This window comes from Chlorocebus sabaeus, chromosome 17 (genome assembly GCF_047675955.1).
Source record: "Chlorocebus sabaeus isolate Y175 chromosome 17, mChlSab1.0.hap1, whole genome shotgun sequence".
NCBI lineage: Eukaryota > Metazoa > Chordata > Mammalia > Primates > Cercopithecidae > Chlorocebus > Chlorocebus sabaeus.
In genome coordinates this window covers 32,703,540-32,718,306 of record NC_132920.1, presented here as the reverse complement: position 1 = coordinate 32,718,306, position 14,767 = coordinate 32,703,540, and the positions used below count along the sequence as shown (strand labels likewise).

The 14,767-nt window shown below is 42.5% G+C and overlaps 1 protein-coding gene across 1 annotated transcript; it reads left to right on the top strand.

The window, feature by feature from the left end:
• The first annotated feature begins 289 nt into the window (after window positions 1-289).
• Window positions 290-13,329, top strand: LOC103247148 (HLA class II histocompatibility antigen, DRB1 beta chain). Its single transcript, XM_037995563.2, has 6 exons — window positions 290-469; window positions 8,161-8,430; window positions 10,660-10,941; window positions 11,641-11,751; window positions 12,226-12,249; window positions 13,000-13,329. Exons 1-6 carry the CDS (start codon window positions 370-372, stop codon window positions 13,011-13,013), a joined length of 801 nt encoding a protein of 266 aa, XP_037851491.2. The 5' UTR covers window positions 290-369; the 3' UTR covers window positions 13,014-13,329.
• The last annotated feature ends 1,438 nt before the right edge of the window (window positions 13,330-14,767 follow it).

The following is a 14,767-nucleotide window of genomic DNA, read 5'->3' as shown; positions in this document are numbered from 1 at the left end:
TGCTCTTACAAGGCTCAAATTTGTGAACACATCACTGACCAGCACAGAGTTGGCTCACAATAGGGACTCAGTTAAAGTATTTTACATGCAACTGGATCAAATCTTTCAAGTGCTAATTTAAAACAATACTTTAAAGAAGGAAATTTTGTTTCAGAAGAGGACCTTCATACCACATCTCTGACCAGCAACTGATGATGCTATTGAACTCAGATGCTGATTGGTTCTCCAGCATGAGATTACCCAATCCAGGAGCAAGGAAATCAGTAACTTCCTCCCTATAATTTGGAATGTGGGTGGAGGGGGGTCATAGTTCTCCCTGAGTGAGACTTGTCTGCTCCTCTGGCCCCTGGTCCTGTCCTGTTCTCCAGCATGGTGTGTCTGAAGCTCCCTGGAGGCTCCTGCATGGCAGCTCTGACAGCGACACTGATGGTGCTGAGCTCCCCACTAGCCTTGGCTGGGGACACCCGACGTAAGTGCACATTGTGGGTGCTGAGCTACTATGGGGTGGGGAAAATAGGGAGTTTTGTTAACATTGTGCCCAGGCCATGTCCCTTAAGAAATTGTGACGTTTTCTTCAGAGATTGCCCATCTTTATCACGGGATCCCAAATTATTTCCTCCACAAAAGGAGCTTGACTACTTGCCCTCTCCATGAGACTGTGTAGGGGGCCTCCCTACAGGTCATTTCTTCTCAAATCTACACCAATAAAACCTTCGCATCACATGTCCTCAGGGTCTTTAGAGGATTTAGAAATAAGGATGCTAAAATAAATTCCCCATACAACACTTCCCTTTGTTATGATGACTTATGTCAGACAAAAGGAGGTTTTTCCTGAAAATTTTGTGGGAGTCAAGGAAATTCAAAGGGTCTCTTCTAGACGATCCTGGGTTATGTCCTCCACAGGACCTGTGGTGTTGGCCCCTCTTCCTCATATGTGAGGATGAACCCAGCGGCCTCCCCATTATCTCCTTTCTTTTCTTTCTGAACTCCAATGTTTATAAAGCCTGTATGCCTGTAGTGTATGTAGGTTCTCTGACAGAAGTTATACCTAGTGCTTTTCTTTCTAATGGGGAAAAGTCCCTGGAACTGAAGCTGAGATCTTTAGTACCTGGAGTTACCTTACACAGAGCATTTATGAAGTATTCTTTGGTGCCTAAAGAACTTAAGGCATCCACTGAAAAACTGGCCCCAGTTAATGTTTATTATGAATCTTTTTTAACCTTTCTATACTTGTTTATCTTACATCTCCTATGTGTTCTAACTAGACATGACAGAAGAGATTTAACTAATGTAGTATAAATTATATGAAATTCTATTTTTGTAAGTCAAAAACAATCAAATATCAGAAATTTAATAATGCTCAAACTGTATACTCTGTGTGGGGTTACCGAGACAATGTGGACATTGTTCACACCTCATAGGGCTGAAAGTCAATGAGCAAGTCTTGGAAGCTCATTGTCTCACTCGGGTCTTGTCCTAAATTTCATAGGTTCAGCCATCATGCCCTCAGCTTTCCTTAATTAGCCATATCTGCTTACCTCTTCCTCCAGTTTCTCTCTATTTTTTCCCAGCTGTGTTGTCATCATTTCCAGCAATCTCTAAAGCTTGCACAGATCCTTAGCACTATCAGATCCATTGAAAAAGATAATTTTTTCTGTCTGAGATAGGGCCTGGCTCTGTCACCCAGGCTGAAGCTCAGTGGTGTGATCGAGGCTCACTGCAACCACTGCCTCCCATGTTCAAGTGATCCTCCCTCCTCAGGCTCCAGAGTAGCTGGGAATACAGGCAGGCAACCACGCCCAGTTCGTTTTTGTAATTTTGGTAGAGATGAGATTTTGCCATGTTGGCCAGGCTGGTCTTAAACTGCTGGACTCAAGCAATCCTCCTGCCTTGGCCTCCCAGTGTGCTAGGATTAAAGATGTGAGCCACTGTGTCCAGGCAAAAAGAGATGACTCTTAATAAAAAGATTTCCTTTTTCTTAAATCACTATTTCTTTATCTGTGAATTCTTCTTCCAACTAGAAGGAGGAGAAAGAAGAAGTTTGCCCGTATTTCTCACCAGGAGGAGAAGGCATCTAGTGTGACATCAAAATGGAAGAGTGCTGGAGCTTGAGCCCCTTCTTGCTTTCCAGGATCCCTGCAGTGATCAGTTCCCATACCCTGGTTTATTCATGGAAACCACGCTTCTTTTTCTTAGCAGCTACTGTGGCCTGGGCTCCATTCTAGGTTCAAATCATTCTATTTGATTAAGATAGAGAGGGTCCCGACTCTCATGGAAGTTACACAAGAGTAGAGGAGACAGACACTAACCCAATAAGCATTTAATAAAGAAGAAAATGTTAGAGAGTCATAGTGCACTGAAGAAAAGACATCAGGTTTGTGGAAAGAGAGAAACGGATTCACCTACTTTAGTTCTATGTTTAGGGAGCTCTACCTGAGAAAGTGACATTCAGCTGAGACAACAAAATAAGTAGACAGTCATGAAGATCTAAGGGACCAAAGTTCCAGGGAGACCGACTCGGGGGAAAGCCCTGGTGTGGGAAATTATGTGGAGGGAGAGAAAGAAGGCTAGAGGGACTGATGTACAGAAAGCAAGGAAATGGAGATGCAGAAGATGAGGTAGGACACAGAGAGGAAGTCAGGAGCCTCATCATATTAGGCTATGATGTCCACAGTAAAAAATTTGAATTTTATTTTATTTTTATTTATTTATTTAACTTTTTTTTTTTTTTTTTTTTTTTTTTTTTTTTGAGACGGCGTTTTGTTCTTGTTGCCCAGGCTGTAGTGCAGTGGTGCAATCTCGGCTCACTGCAACCTCTGCCTCCCAGGTTCAAGTGATTCTCCTGCCTCAGCTTCCCAAGTAGCTGGGATTACAGGCACCCACCACCATACCTGGCTAATCTTTTTGTATTTTTAGTAGAGATGGGGTATCACCGTGTTGACCAGGCTGGTCTTGAACTCCTGACCTCGGATAATCGGTCTGCCTTGGCCTCCCAAAGTGCTGAGATTACAGGCGTGAGCCACCACGCCTGGACTGAATTTTATTTAAATAGATATGAGAAGCTACTGTATGGTTACAAGGAGAGTCAGTTTATATTCATTTTTTTTTTTTTTTTTTTTTTTTGGTGGCAGAATCTCACTCTGTTGCCCAGGCTAGATTGCAGTGGCACAATCTCGGCTCACTGCAACCTCCACATCCCAGGTTCAAGTGATTCTCCGGGGTCAGCCTCCCAAGTAGCTGGGACCGCAGGCGCCTGCCACCACACCTAGCTAATTTTTTGTATTTTTATAGGGATGGGGTTTCACCATGTTAGCCAGGATGGTCTTGATCTCCTGACCTCATGATCCACGCACCTTGGCCTCCCAAAGTGCTGGAATTACAGGTGTGAGCCACTCTGCCCAGCCTATATTCAATTTTTAAAACTAATTCTAACTACTCTGTGGGGATTGGATTATTGGGTTCACAAGTGGTTAGGAAGACTATTTAGGAGCACAACAGGGAATTCTCCAGGGAAAACAGCTTATGACTTCATGGAGTGCATTAGTGATAAAGAAGGTGAAAAAGATAAAGTGGACAGACAGACTCGGCATGTATTTTTGCTTAGCTTGTTAATGAATTACTGTAAAGGGGATAGAACAATCAAGCTTATTTCTAAGGATTTTGTTTTGACAAGTAAGTGGGTGGTTGTGTTGTTTATTGAGATAGGAACAACTATGGGAGGAAATGACTTGTAGTGGTTGGTTGGAAATAAAAGTTTTGTTTAAATCTGAGATGATTGACGTTTATTGGTGCAATCAGAAGGTCAATGGCATTTAAGAGACTCATGGTAGGCTAGGTCTTCAGATATTTATGTTGGTGGCATCAATACGTGTAGTGTGTTAGATTCCAGGGAGTGGAAGATAATACATAGGGAGATGGATTGTGTAGAGAAAAAAGAAGAGGGTACAGGCCAGCACAGGGGGCTGAGAAAGAGCCCAGGGATATTGGAGAAAAACCAAGAGAACATAATGCTTGTAAGTCAAGGATAATAGATTTTTTTCAAGAAGGGAGAGGTCAATTGTGGTGAGTAGCACTGAGAGAAGGGGGAAGTGAGAACGTGACAGAGAAGCAAGTGCTGGGTTTGGTGGAGTTGATATTTGCAGTCAATGGAGTATCCAGGGAGGAAACTGGATTGGACCATTTGAAAAGCGGGTATAACTGGGGACGAGGTTAAGGTTGACTGTTTTGAGTAGAGAGCTTCAGGGAAGGACTGTGCTCTGGGTTCAGGGAGCCAGCTGGATCTAAAGGAAAAGGCTAAAGAAGCTGAAGAGACAGAGGAGGACCCATGAACCAGAGATGCTCAGTCATTATTAGCAAGGAAATACCAGAGAGCCCCTGTGTGCAGTGATGACTACTCATGAAAATGTCACACAGCCAATATTTCACACAGTCAGTATTTCACACAGCCAATATTTATTAGTGACATACCATATATCAGTTATTACTCTAGGTCATGAGAATGGAGTGATAAATAAAATGAATCTGGTCTCCATCAGTACATATGCCAGGTAACATTTTGCAGTGACTGTGTACCAGGCCTATGAATTTCAGTATTCAATTTCAATAATGATCCTGTTGTATCTGTGGTATTTAAAAACATATACATCTCTGGAATCTAAAATTGAGAGGTTATAAGTAAAACCCAGTATTATGAATTTAGTGCTGGAAATCAGATTGCAGTTTAAATCTGAGCATATAGAAAGTCCTTTTCTCCTATGTCAGCAGATCTCTTTTGTGTGAGGTTCAGGTATACTGCATTATTAGACATAAACCAGTGTTTCTGCCCTATGTTTTCAGAATGACAATTCTTTATGAAACAAATAGAAGAACAGAAGGCAATTGCAAAATCATGATGAAGATACTAATTGCTTTAGAATTAAGGAATACAAAAAAAATGTGAGCTGCAGTTATAGGGATCATAAAAGTTAAAATGGGAATGTATTTCAGGTATTATGTGATCAGTGCTAAGAAGAGTCATCATTTAATTTCGCACTTAACAGTAATCCTGTGAGGATTACACTACTATTAAATGCATTTGATAGATTGCAAATAAGCTTATGGTTGGTAAAAATTGACCCAAGTAGAAGAGATCATGTTTTTTATTCAGGTTTTCTGATTCTAGAGTTTGAGAGTTAGTCTATCATTAGTGCATAGTGACTATATTGTGTCTGAATTATTGACAGAATTTCTGACATTCATATGTACCAGGTTGTTTCTTAGCATGGGGACAGAGATGCAAAGGCTGCTAGTTCTGATGTATAGGAGAAACTTTCATTCATTTTGCATTTATCATTTTAAAAGTTCGGTCTGTCTGTAATGGTCATGTGTTGAAGAACACAAGGAAGTATTAAATCGCTCCTTCTTCTGAGGTTTGACTAGCAAGTTGGGCTACAGTTACCAAATAAAATAGAGGTTCCTCGTGAAATCTGAATTTCAGATACACAACCGTAATTTATTGGAAATCCAGATTTACCTGGGCATCCTCTGGTTTTATTTGCCAAATGTGTCAACCCTAAGTGGAACACACGGACATGGATTACAGTGCTAACCATGCAAGCCACAGTGACAGCGACTTCACACATGTTCATTTTCTAACTTTCTCTCTGTAAAGAAAGTGCTTAGATAATTTAGGGATGAAAAGATAGACATTGTTTGATCCAGGCTGCCCACCTCTCTGCCGTCGTTTCTAAAGGGCAGAGGGAGATTTCCGCAGCTCTTGCTTACAGTCTGGGGACCTGCTCATTTTTGAAACTGTCTGTATAAGAATGTCATTTTCTTGGTTTCTCCCTTTCTGAGGGGACTTGACTACAAAACCAAGAGTTCTGCCTCTGGCCAAGGCTGGTCATTTGATGCCTGCTAGTACTGTTGGGAGTGGGAAACTGAAAGATATGAGTTAATTGGGGCATTTAACTGGAATAGAATAGCTGTGGTTGTGATTCATTATTACAGATAATTAGTGGACCAGTGGCAGAGAAATTAAGAAAAAAGATGTTGTGAATGATAAATGATATGATTAGTGACTGCTTGGTAATGCAAGGAAATCATTAAATCTTGGTTCTCATCAAGTTCATTTTCTGGAAAGACAGCACTGTATTAGGACCAGAATTCTACAAAACATTCTTTTTACGTAGGACCAAGATTTTCAACAAATGTTTTTCAATGCAATTCTCAGCTGATCCATAACTAATAGTAGCTTGTTGAACACAGGTTTTTTTCACATGGTTCACACCTGTGGTTCTTACCCAGGGATAGTTCACCACCCCTCCCTTCCCTCCCAACAGCCTTGGGGAACGGTGGCAATGTTTGGAACAATTTTTGGTTGTCAGAACAGGGGTTTCTTTTGATATATAATAGGCAGAAGTCAGGGACACTGTTAGAGAACCTACAATGTTCAGAACAGCCTCCGCCATCAGCAAAGAATTATCTGGTCCAAAATGTCAGTAGTGCTGAGGCTGAGAGCACTGGTTCACACTGTGCCCTTCTGAAAATTCTAGACTCACATCTGTTATATAATCAGCACATAGTCCAGTTTTTTATGGTTTATTTTTGCTTGTTTCATTATAAAAAATTAGACAGTTGCATAAATTCAACCACTTTCTTGTTGAATCCATTTAGTCAATGGAAGTTCAATATTTTAATATTTAGTTTTTGCCTTATGCAATATTTTTCAACATTTTCATGAGTTGTTGGTCATCACTATCTCTATTAACTTTCAACAACTTGCCCTCGTAAGTCATAAATAGTGATGCTGCTGAAATTATTTCTTATTAACATGCCTCAGATTTCTGTAGTGATTCTACATTTGATATGATTCACAATGTAAAATGCTTCCACTATTCATTTCACTTTTACCCACAGGATTATGTTTAAGTTATTTTTGTCATTTTCACACTTCAAACATAAAGACAAAAACCTCAAAAATATATACAATGTTTTACATATGTGTATATTTTCATATATGTATGTATGTTTATATGTATTGAAACTGCAGAAGCACATGTCACCAATAAGAGCTCTGAGACACCTTTGACCACTTACCCTCATCAGATGAGATTTACTAAATGAGTTGTGGAAACAAGTTTTTTTAACTGAATTTCTGAGCCTTGTGGATTTAGAAATGCAAAGGAAAGTTTGTGGACATTTACCGGGATCATGGTTTTATTCTCCTTAAAACTCTTTGATACTTTCCCATTGTCTTTAGTATAAATCCAAAATCCTAACACCACCCACGAGGCTTTTAAATACTTGGCTCCTGTGATTTCTCCAGGCTAATCTTTTACCCACCTTCCCCTCAGCCTCTCTGCTTTAGTGAACTTTGTTCTAGTTTCTTGAAGAAGTTCATCAGTTCAAGCTTTTGTACATGGGATTTCCGAAACTTGAAAATGTGCCTCCCGCTTTGTCTAAACAGACACAGGCTCCACTCCGCCCCGTGGCTCACACCTGCTTAACCTGTCAAGTCCCATCTGAACTGTCACTCTTTAGCTGGTCCTTCTCTGGCACCCTAATGTAATTGAGATCATCCTGTTATTCTCTGCTCTAGAACTCCACACTACTGACATTTTTCATTCCTGTCTAAGCGCTTGTGTGTTTGTTTTTGGCCATCGCTTTCACTGCTCTTTAAGCTCCCCCAGTAGAGTGGAGAGATCTGTTATCCCTTATTTGGATTCCTAGAGGCAGCGCAGGCCTGGCACAAGGTCATCACTAAGGAAGTGTTCACAGGGTGAACGCGGTGGGTGCCGTTGAAGGAACCGGTAAAGAGGTGGGATGAGAGAAGGAGCAGAGAGTGTCTGTGGAGGCTCCCAGAGGAGGCAGCGCGGGCTGCAGTGCTGGGCGGATCCTCCTCCAGCTCCTGCTTGGAGGTCTCCAGAGCAGGCTGGAGGCAGGGAGGGGGTCCCCAAAGCCTGGGGATCAGAAGGGGTTTTCCCACACGGTTCCCCAGGCCCCCGTTCGCCTCAGGAAGACGGAGGATGAGCCCCTGGGCTGCTGCGGGTGGGCGGTGCGGGTGGGGCCGGTTAAGGTGCCCAGTGCCCGCATCCGCCCAGGGAGCCCCGGATGGCGGCGTCGCTGTCAGTGTCTTCTCGGGAGACCGCCCGTGTGACCGGATCGTTCGTGTCCCCATAGCACGTTTCTTGCAGCAGCAAAAGGCTGAGTGTCATTTCTTCAACGGGACGGAGCGAGTGCGGTTGCTGGAGAGATACTTCTATAACCAGGAGGAGTACGTGCGCTACGACAGCGACGTGGGGGAGTACCGGGCGGTGACGGAGCTGGGGCGGCCTGACGCCGAGTACTGGAACAGCCAGAAGGACGCCCTGGAGCAGAGGCGGACCGAGGTGGACACCGTGTGCAGACACAACTACGGGGTTGGTGAGAGCTTCACAGTGCAGCGGCGAGGTGAGCGCGGCGGGGAGAGGGACCTGGGTCCCTGTGAGCTGGGAATCTGTGTGTGTGTGTGTGTGTGTGTGTGTGTGAGAGAGAGAGAGAGAGAGAGAGAGAGAGAGAGAGAGAGAGAGAGAGAGAGAGCGCCATCATTTAGAATCCTTTCTATCCTGAGCAAGCAGTTCTGAGGGCACCGGTGTGTGTAGAGCGTGGATTTGTCTGTGTGGCTGTTGTGGGAGGGGAGGCAGGAGCGGGCTTCTTCTTATCCTTGGAGGCCTCTGTGGGGAGGCGACAAGGTAGGTGGGTGCGGGGGGGCTGGAGAGAGAGGAGACCTTGATTGCCTCAGTGTCCTCAGAGAGGCAGGGAAGGGAAATGTAAGGGGTGTGTGGTTGGGATGAAGGTTTAGGGCAGGAGAGTTGAGGGGTAAGGAAGGTTTGGGATAATGTGAGGAGGCCAGTTCCAGACTGTCCCTGGCACACACCCTTCATGTAATCTCTGAAATAAAAGTGTGTGCTATTTGTAAAAGCATTAGATTAATTTCTAGAGGAATTGAGTAGACCTCTGAGGCACCTCTGAAGCTTCTTTAGGTCTAATTTTCTTCCTAGTTTTTTGGTTTTTTAGTGTGTATGTTTTTACATAGTAGAAATGACTGTGAAACTAACTTCTTGAATTAAAGTTTTCACACAGTTACTATTTTATTATAACACTGTTTTCTCGTAGTTACATATTATTCTTCTGTATGTAATAGTTGTGACACAGCTCACCTCACTTTCCCTTTTGTTGACCTTTATTATGACATTCACCAAAAGTTGAAAATGTATGTTTCTGGTTAATTTTTAATTTATTTGTAATTCTTCTGAATTATTTTGACCTATTTATTGGCCAATTATACATACTGCTCTAATAATTTCCTCTTGTATTTGGCAGGTAATGGACAATGATCTACTGTCTAACATCTCGAGGGCTTAGTATTTTTCTCAGTGACTTTGTGGGTTCTTGTACTGTAAAATTATTAGCACTTTATTGATATTTGATTCAGCATTTGCTCCACTTTGTGGTTTGTATGTCGATTTTGAAAATTCTTTTCCATATTAAGATTTGAACATTTTTATTTAATAAAATATATTGTAAAATTTTTATTAACGACTTACAATCCATCTTAAATCTATCATTTTGTGGTATTGTTGTCTCTAGGTTTCTCCTTACTTCTAAAAAAATTGCATTTATTGAGAGTATGCTAGTGTCAGAGATTTTCCTGGGCATAAGTGCCCCAAGTAACGAGTCCCAGACACTGCCTTAATCCAAATGTCATTCTGGAAAGAAAAATCATTTTACAATGATGGGCCTAATAATAATTACGCTTGTGTTGCACGGGAGATGCATTGATCAGCTAAATGTAAATATAAGAACTTGCAAACCTAAAATAATGTTCCTTAATCCTTCTCTCTGCTTTAGGACTCATGCTTTTCTAGGATCATAAAAATTTGGAGAATCATTTCTGTCTGTCCCACCTTCCCAGGGGCAGAGCCATTTCTGTGGTGTTCTAAGGTGTGAGTGCATGGCGGCAGTATTCCTAAAAATTCATAATCGGTTTCCTCATGTACCCAACTCTGTCCCTTTATCTATCCACATTGCTTTAAATCATATTTTTCTGTCACGGTGTACAGGGATGATAAATAGGTGCCAAGTGGAGCACCCAAGTGTGATGAGCCCTCTCACAGTGGAATGGAGTGAGAAGCTTTCTGACCTCATAAATTGAAGGCTACCTTCAGTAATTGTTTTATACATTTTACATGCATTAATCCTCATATAACTCCAAGTGGTAAATTAGTATAATTTTCCTTCTTTGTACGTGACAAAGTTGAGACACAGAAGAATCGAAAAACTCCTCCAGGATCAGCCAGTAAAAGGCAGACCTTGGATTTGAGCCAGGCAACCTGGCTCAGATATCAATTTTAATTTCTACACTCTGTACTTTCAAAGATTTGTAAACACTTTGACAATGCATGCCAATTTCAAGTTGTAAAGAAACCAACACAATTTTTCACAATATCTCTCAAATCTAATGGGTCCTCACTATCAAGATTAAATTCCAGGCTGATGACACTCTAAGGCCACAATGCCAGTTGTGCTGGAGGCCTGGTCAAGGCCAGAGCCTGGATTTGCAGAGAAGCAGACAAACAGCCAAACAGGAAGACTTACTCTGTCTTCCTGACTCATTCCTCCTACCTTTTTTCCTCCTAGTCCAACCTAAGGTGACTGTGTATCCTGCAAAGACCCAGCCTCTGCAGCACCACAACCTCCTGGTCTGCTCTGTGAACGGTTTCTATCCAGGCAACATTGAAGTCAGGTGGTTCCGGAACGACCAGGAAGAGAAGGCTGGGGTGGTGTCCACAGGCCTGATCCAGAATGGAGACTGGACCTTCCAGACCCTGGTGATGCTGGAAACAGTTCCTCGGAGTGGAGAGGTTTACACCTGCCAAGTGGAGCACCCAAGCATGATGAGCCCTCTCACAGTGCAATGGAGTGAGCAGCTTTCTGACTTCATACATTTCTCACCCACCAAAAAGGGGACTGTACTAATCCCTGAGTGTCAGGTTTCCCCTCTCCCACATCCTACTTTCATTTGCTCCATGTTCTCATCTCCAACAGCAAAGGTAACTGGGGGTAGCCCTGTAATGGTTTCTAGAACACTTGTACCTCCTGTGGAATCAGTCATGCCTCCCAGGCAGGAGAGGTTGTGCCTATTTGAACCTCCCCATGATATCACAGGTCAGGGTCACCCGCTGTCCCCAGGCTCCAGGCCCTGTCTCTGGGTCTGAGACTGAGTTTCTGGTGCTGTTGCTCTGAGTTGTTTGTTGTGATCTGGGAAGAGGAGAACTGTAGGGGCCTTCATGACATCAGGGGAGTCCAATCTCAGCTCTGTCTTTTATTAACTCTGTCACTGTAGATAAAATATTTAGCCTCATTGAGTCTCAGGCTTTCTGTGGATCTGATGTTGAACTCATGCCTTACATCAAGGCTGTAATATTTGAATGAGTTTGATGCCTGAACCTTGTGACTGTTCACTGTGATTTGAAATCCTTTTTCTCTCCAGAAATGGCTGGTTATTTTAGTTCTTGTGGGGCAGCCTTCTTCCCCATTTTCAAAGCTCTGAATCTTAGAGTCTCAATTAAAGAGGTTCAGTTTGGAATAAACGTCACTAAAGCTGGCTTCCTCTCTCAGGAGCACGGTCTGAATCTGCACAGAGCAAGATGCTGAGTGGAGTCGGGGGCTTTGTGCTGGGCCTGCTCTTCCTTGGGGCCGGGCTGTTCGTCTACTTCAGGAATCAGAAAGGTGAGGAGTCTTTGGTAACTGGCTCTCTCCATAGGCTTTTCTGGAGGAGGAACTATGGCTTTGCTGAGGTTAGTTCTCAGTATATGAGTGGTGCTGGATAAAGCCTTTCTTTCCCCAAACGGCTCTAATGTCCTGCTAATCCAGAAATCATCAGTGCATGGTTACTATGTCAAAGCATAGTAGCCTGTGGCCTGCAGAGAGAAGAGGAAGGTTAACAAGTAGGGGTCCTTTGGTTTGAGATCCTGGAGCAAATTAAGGAAGAGCCACTAAGGCTAATGCAATTACACTGGATCCTGTGACAGACATGTCACACTTCATGGGTCACATGATCTGTTTCTGCTCCTCTCTGCTCTAGTTGGTGTGGGTGGTGGTGATAGAGAAATCTCAGGTGGGAGATCTGAGATGGGATGTTGTGTTGTAGGACAGATTTGCTTCCATATCTTTTAAGTGTGTATCTTTTCCTCTTTTTCCCAGGACATGCTGGACTTCAGCCAACAGGTAACACCTTTTAATCCTCTTTTAGAAACAGATATGGTTTCCCTAATGAGAGGTGAAGCCAGCTGGACTTCTGGGTTGGGTGGGGACTTGGAGAACTTCTGTCTTACAAGAGGCTTGTAAAATGCACCAATCAGTGCTCTGTAGAAACACACCAATCAGTGCTCTGTGGCTAGCTAGATGTTTGTAAAATGGACCAAACATCACTCTGTAAAATGGACCAATCCACACTCTGTAAAATGGATCAATCAGCAGGACATGGGCTTGACAAATAAGGAAATAAAAGCTGGCCAACCCAGCCAGCAGCAGCAAACCCTTCCATGCTGTGGAAGCTTTGGTTTTTTGCTCTTCACAATAAATCTTGCTGCTGCTCACTCTTTGGGTCCATGTCACGTTTAAGAGCTGTAACACTCACTGCGAAGGTCTGCGGCTTCATTCTTGAAATCAGCGAGACCACAAACCCACCTGAAAGAACAAACTCCGGACACACTAGAATGATGCCAGCGGTGATAAGACATGAGACAGAAATAATAGGAAAGACTTTAGATCCAAATTTCTGATCAGGCAATTTACACCAAAACTCCTCCTATCCACTTAGGAAAGGCCTGTGCTCTGCGGGACTATTGGCTCTGGGAGACTCAGGAACTTGTTTTTCTTCTTCCTGCAGTGCCCTAATCTGAGTCCTTGAAAGAGGGGAAAATAAACTGTTAGTAGAGCCAGGTTGGAAACAACACTCTCCTCTGTCTTTTGCAGGACTCCTGAGTTGAAGTGCAGATGACCACATTCAGGGAAGAATCTTCTGCCCCAGCTTTGCAGGATGAAAAGCTTTCCCACCTGGCGGTTACTCTTCCACAAGAGAGGGCTTTCTCGGGAACTGGTTGCTACTGGTTCAGCAACTGCAGAAAATGTCCATCCTTGTGGCTTCCTCAGCTCCTGCCCTTGGCCTGAAGTCCCAGCATTGATGGCAGTGCCTCATCTTCAACTTTTGTGCTCCCCTTTACCTAAACCCTATGGCCTCCCGTGCATCTGTACTCACCCTGTACCACAAACACATGACATTATTAAATGTTTCTCAAAGATGGAGTTAAATATCATCTGGTCCATTTGGCTCCAAAGACAAAAAATGAAAAGAAAAAGGAAAGATTGTTTCCCAATAGAATAACGATTTTCATGTATATGTCATGAGTATGTGAGGTATTGCATATGTTAAATAGCTGGATTTAGACATTCCACACTATAGGCATATATCAAAACTTCATGCTATACAACATAAATATAGTATAGAATTTTTACTTATCAATTTAAAAAGTAATCCTAACTTTTAAAAAGGCAATACATAAAAACAGAACAGACTATAACAACTGAAACAAACTCGGCCAACCTGAGATGAGAAACCAGCCAGCAAGGCAATCAGAACTCTTTCTGCACCCCGTCTACAATATGTTGTATTTGTAACTGTAGATTAGTGTACAGTGTTTCACTCCAGAGACTTCAATAATATAGTGTTATCAAAGGACTTGTACAGATTTCAGAGAAAGGCAAATTTAGAAGACGGAGGGTTCTCCATTATGTTCTATCTGGGAGTCAGTATGAAATGTCAAATCTAAAAGTACATAATTCAGAGGTCTATTTCGAAGTAATAATCATTTGAACATAACTTTTCCACTGTCAGAGATGAGTGTAATTTTATTTTCATTAAAATTAAAGGTTGCTTTTATGCATATCTTATTTTTAGTTATGTGTTACTCATACATACGTAGCAGTACAAGTACATATAAATCCTGTAAGAGTATAAAACTCATAGAAATATATTAAACTGATAATTATCACAGAATTGCAACAAATAGGCCTCATTTCCTAAGTTGAGAAAATGATTTTCTCATTTTATATGAGACTTGTGGTGTGAAATTACAAGGAAGAACCAAAATGTGTGGAATGAATATTTCAATGAAAATGCATTCTTCTGCTAATAGCAGGAAATTACATCTAGTGGGGTTTATTTTTCTTTAACCCATGATCTCACATAGCCAATAGATCCCAAGGCTGGGCATCTCCAGGATTGCTCAACTTAGCAGGCCAGTGACATCACCAACGATCCTGGAACTTCACAGTTCATCTCTCTGTCACACACAGCACGTCAGCTTTCCTGAGATGGTAGGGTGACCCATGCAGCAGCTTTAGGTTTGTTATTCTTTCACAACAGCTCCCAAAGGCAGGAAAAGGTTACTTCTTTCTCCTGTATGCCTTTATAAGGAGCAACTAAACTGTTTACAAAGTGTTCCCGGTACCCACTTTCTCACACATTGGAATGACCGTGGGATCACACGGGCTCAGACGAGCCAAGATTCAACCTTTGCAGAGTGGGCCTGATGCACATGGGAAGAAAAGGAGCAAAATCATATATTTTTAAAAATAAAGGAATGGTGGATGGAGTAGCGGAGATTGATTTCAGGGTAGGGAAATGATAGATTGTGGTACTATCAGGTTGTCAGTATTTGAATTAACTTCCACGCAAAGGCCT